This window comes from Brassica napus, chromosome C3 (genome assembly GCF_020379485.1).
Source record: "Brassica napus cultivar Da-Ae chromosome C3, Da-Ae, whole genome shotgun sequence".
Lineage (NCBI taxonomy): Eukaryota > Viridiplantae > Streptophyta > Magnoliopsida > Brassicales > Brassicaceae > Brassica > Brassica napus.
Window position 1 is genome coordinate 11,766,545 of NC_063446.1, and position 4,686 is coordinate 11,771,230.

Genomic DNA, 4,686 nt, shown 5'->3' on the forward strand with positions numbered 1-4,686 from the left:
TTGACCAACAACATAGTATTTGAAACATTTACACATTACACAAAGATAATAAGTAAAAAAAAAACTTTTATTTTGTGAAACAAAAACCACAATAATATAGTAACAGAAAAAGTCCCAAAAAATTGCGAAGCTTTTGTTGTACTTCCTTTGATTTAATTAAAATTCTGGAACTTCGAAATTTCCCTCAATCTTTTTCTAACGCCAACATTCCGGCGTTAGAGAATGGTCTCGCTTATAATCTTTGCAATAGTTGTATACCATGCTATGTGTTTGAACCCATCTCATGGCTTGGTATTGCTGTCGGGTTAACCCACCAGAACGGTATGGTGAAGCCGACACTGGATGGCACCGTGCTGACGAATAAGCAGTGCAACCGATGGCTTTAAAGTTGGTGTATTTGGCACTAAAAGGTTGATATTTATAGTCGGCTTTGTATTTACCATCTTCGGTTGCCCAAGAAGAGGCGTCCCATATGGAACCATAAAGCCACATTGGTCTTAAAGGAAATGTGGCCGCACTCTTCTTTGGGTATCTTCTTATGGGAATATCATCGACCAAAAATCTGAAATTGTAGATGGAGAAAATAATATTAGTCTGAAAATTGATATAGTTTAATAAATCAGGAATATGCTCAGATAGGAAAATATGTATGTTGTATAGTACCATTCGTATAAAATAATAAAACTGTGAGATTTAAAACAAAATAAATCAAAATACTTAATATATATGGTGTCTGTCCCATCGATGTGGTCGCACCAGGACTCGTACTTAATTAGAAGAATTAGTAAAGCTGGCACTATGGTTAGACCCAAACACGAAGGACATGAGAATATCAATAATTATTTCTAAACAACAACAAGAAATCAAGTATGCCTGATTGTCCAACGTCGTACGGTCATTGCCTCTGTCTTGTTTGTCTCTACCTGCAACTGTCCTTGCCCGAATAATGAAACCCTACGGAAACTATTTTAAATTTATAATAAAAGTTCACTTTTTAGTTTACTATGTGGCTCGACTAGATTCATCCACCTAGGTCCGAGGCCAGGAAAATAAAGTTCATAGCTTTCTCTCTTAAGAACCTAAAAAGTATTTTTATGAGATAATTAAGTGGAAGATGGCTTACATGATTTCTCTAGGGTTCCAAAGAATAGCATAATGGTGAAAACCTGAAGTGGGATCAAACCACAAGCGATACTTCATTTCACGACCAATGATTTTGCCATCACCACTTCCCCTAATGTAAACATTTGTCTGAAGTGTGTATGGTTTTCCAAATGTTGTCCCCAAAAATTCTATGTCCACTTCATCATGGAAGCCTGGATGTGCCTCATTATTTGATAGCTGCACAAATTTGATTTGATTAATTTTAGTTAAGATCAAATTAAATGTAGTTAGAAGTCCTAATTAAGAGAGTCTAGCTCTCACATAGAGAGATGTGATGACTCCAGCAGTGTATCCAGGTTGGAGTTTGATGGATGCTCCAAAGTAACCTGATCTGAATGGCTTCACTGACTTGAATCCACTTCCTATATATATACACACACCCCAAGTACATTATAAATAGAAAGACATATAAGATTCAAATCAAATTTGAAATACACATTTGAGAAAATGAAAAGCAGAGTTGAATTGTTAGTACCTGAGACTCTATCAAGCCAGATGGTAAGAGCATTTTGGTCCATTCTCTGATGCTGAGGACCCCAAAGATTCCTAAAACCTTTGTAGAAGCTCAAGGAAACAACCTTGGAGCTTGGCCAGTAACCAGGTGATGGTGGCCAATAAGCATTTACTGAGGATCCTAATAACACCAACAAGTGGAAGATTGGGAGAAGAGAGATCAGAGAGCTACCCATTTTTGTGGTTTTCCTCTTTTTTTGTGAAATGGAGAGAAGAAGAATGGAGTATATAAATGCAGAGAGAGAGAGAGATGGTGTGGGGATGGATGGACATGAGTTTGGCATATATTAGAACATCTCCAAAAGACATTCTATAACTTCAAATATGAAGTTTTTTGCTTTCCAAAAAGAACTTCAAAACTTCAAATTTGAAATTTTGAGGAGTGAAACTCTATATTTGAAGTTTCACTACACAAAACTTCAAATTTGATTCACTACACAAAACTTCAAATTTGAAGTTTCATATTTTTATTTGCATTTTTATCCCTATAATAACAAATCACATTTATGATTCATAAATATTTTCTTGTTTATTGTTTTAATCCTTATAAAAATTATGTCTCATAAATATTTTAAATTTTGTTTACAAAATTTAAGTTTATACATAAAATTAAATAAAACTTTAAAATAATATTTAAAATATTTAAAACTAGATTTAGATAACAAAAAAAACTTAACAAAAAGCTTTAAAAAAATTACATGAAGACATAACTATTACACAAATTTAAATATTACAACAACACTAATAGTCAGGTAATTTTGAACCGGAACCTTCAAAATTTCTAAATATTGTCCAATTTTTTTTGTATAACTGAAGATGGTTGTTGTTGTTGTTGTTGATGATGTATTTTCGTACAATTCTTTCTTGTTTATATGGATATATTCACGAGCATTAATATCATCGATAAAAGTTAGTCTTTTAGCAATATTTTATGTTTATCTTTTACATTCTTGTTCTTATCTAATGTATTTACAAGTATTATATCACCCAATTTCAATTTTTTTTCTCTAATCTACAAATTAAAAATGAGGATAGCCATTTTTACTTCAAAATGCACTAGTAGATCATATATGCATTATGAAAATCACTTTATAGAATAATATGGTATTTTGATTGAAGTTTAATATATATTAATTAAGTTATTTTGTTTAAAATTTAAAATTTTAATATAAAATTTTATTAATTAATATTGTTGTAATATGTTTATGTATGTGCTAGTTATTTACAAAATTTTTATGAATTCAAATTTTTCGCCTTAAGTGAAAACGAGGATCCTGCGGACCTCGTAGTGATTAGTCTTTGGGCCTAGAAAGCCTTTGGGATCACACTACGGTTATAAAAAAAAAAATATATATATATATAATGATCATATTATAAAATATAAATAGTTTTAAACTTGAGTTTAAAGTTTTGCTTTTGGAGAAGAACATCTTTAAACTTCAAATATAGAATTTTGGAAACTTCAAAATAGAGTTCACTTTTGGAGATGCTCTTATAAGTGTTTACTAGACCCTGACCCGCGCGCCAGCGCGGGTTTGAATTTTTGGTTTTTTGTTATTTATTTAACTAAATAATGTATTTGTAATATTTAATGTATTATATTCACCAAGTAAATAATTTTTTTGGCATCTTAAACAATCTATTTACGATGAATATTCGATATCATATAAAAAATTGAACAAATAGACGTAATTAGAGAATTGTAGACGATATATAAAAACAATGGTTATTAATGTAAAATATGAAGAAATATTATATTATGACTTAGAATGGCATAAAAGATTATAAATTAGTTATACATGTTTAAAGAAAATAAAATGATTTTTAAACTTTTATGAAAAATTTAACATATAAAAAGGGCGATGAATTAGTCATCAAATTGTAAATAATTTCATAATTTTATTAATAATAAATTATTTATAGTCTTTGTTTTTCGTCAAGATAATTTTTAAATGTCCATAACATTAATATGTTAAAAGGCCATATTATGAAAGTCCATGTTGTAACCGTTTTTTTTCGGGAAGTGTAACAAAAAATTACATTTAACTCTTCGTTTTGTTTAAGTTTGTGTCGGTAAAAGATTAAAAAAAATATCTCTATCTTTTTCAATGTTCAATTTGAAGCTTATTATGCGGAAATCATACGCAAATATAGGCAATTGGTTGGAATCTCTATATCTTTATATTCTTATAAATTTTAAATTTATTGTTTCCTCTTCTGCAAGCTAATCAATTACCGAAGTAACAAATCAATTGGTTTGAATCAAATATATTCTTATAATTAGTGTAATTATGGTTACAGTTTCTATATTTAATAGGTACATTAAAGATACAACATTGAAGATATTCTGTTTTGATTAATAGAAGATATTGGATTTTGAGTTTGTATTTATTGATTTGTTTTTTTTATAAAGCTTAGAAAATCAATTGGATGATTGGTTGATTGATACATCCTATAAAGAAAACGAAAACTATAGGTGGTTTGAATATTGTACAACGATCGATGCATGATGTATGTTGACTATATAAAACTTGAACATGATCATTTCAAACTAAAGTATAGGTAGGTTATATGCATTTGTTATATTGTAGTTAATATATTTTAAATATTACATAAGTCAAGTGATTCATGTTTTCGTAAAAATAAAATTCAAGTTCATTATTGGGCTGTACTCATACGTAATAAGCTACTTTAAATATGATGTATTTTTAGGTTCATTTAATGACATTAAGTTTAAATTTGATTAAGGAAAACTCATTAATTTAACTGGAAAAGACAAACATTAAAATATGTAGGTTTATTTAATGACATTAAATTTAAATTTGATTGAGGAAAACTCATTAATTTAACTGGAAAAGACAAACATTAAAATATGTAGCTTAATTTAATTCTCAGTGGCATGAAAATGTAAATAAGTTAGAAAACTTAAGGGTATTTTTTAATGGGTACTTCTCTTTTAATAATAGAGACGATGAAAATGAGATTCAGTATTTGGACCCACTCACAAAA

The 4,686-nt window shown here is 29.1% G+C and overlaps 1 protein-coding gene across 2 annotated transcripts; it reads right to left on the reverse strand.

Moving 5' to 3' along the window:
* Positions 1-1,928, reverse strand: LOC106437890 (probable xyloglucan endotransglucosylase/hydrolase protein 32). 2 transcript variants are annotated; one of them, XM_048752513.1, is made up of 5 exons: positions 1,640-1,928; positions 1,426-1,526; positions 1,124-1,341; positions 874-963; positions 1-562 (listed from the first exon to the last, which is right to left on the reverse strand). In XM_048752513.1, exons 1-5 carry the CDS (start codon positions 1,851-1,853, stop codon positions 196-198), a joined length of 990 nt encoding a protein of 329 aa, XP_048608470.1. In that variant the 5' UTR covers positions 1,854-1,928; the 3' UTR covers positions 1-195. The 2 variants fall into 2 exon arrangements, with proteins under 2 accessions (XP_048608470.1, XP_013734352.2); XM_013878898.3 differs by lacking the exon at positions 874-963 and having other exon boundaries at positions 1,640-1,924.
* Between the last annotated feature and the right edge of the window lie 2,758 nt (positions 1,929-4,686).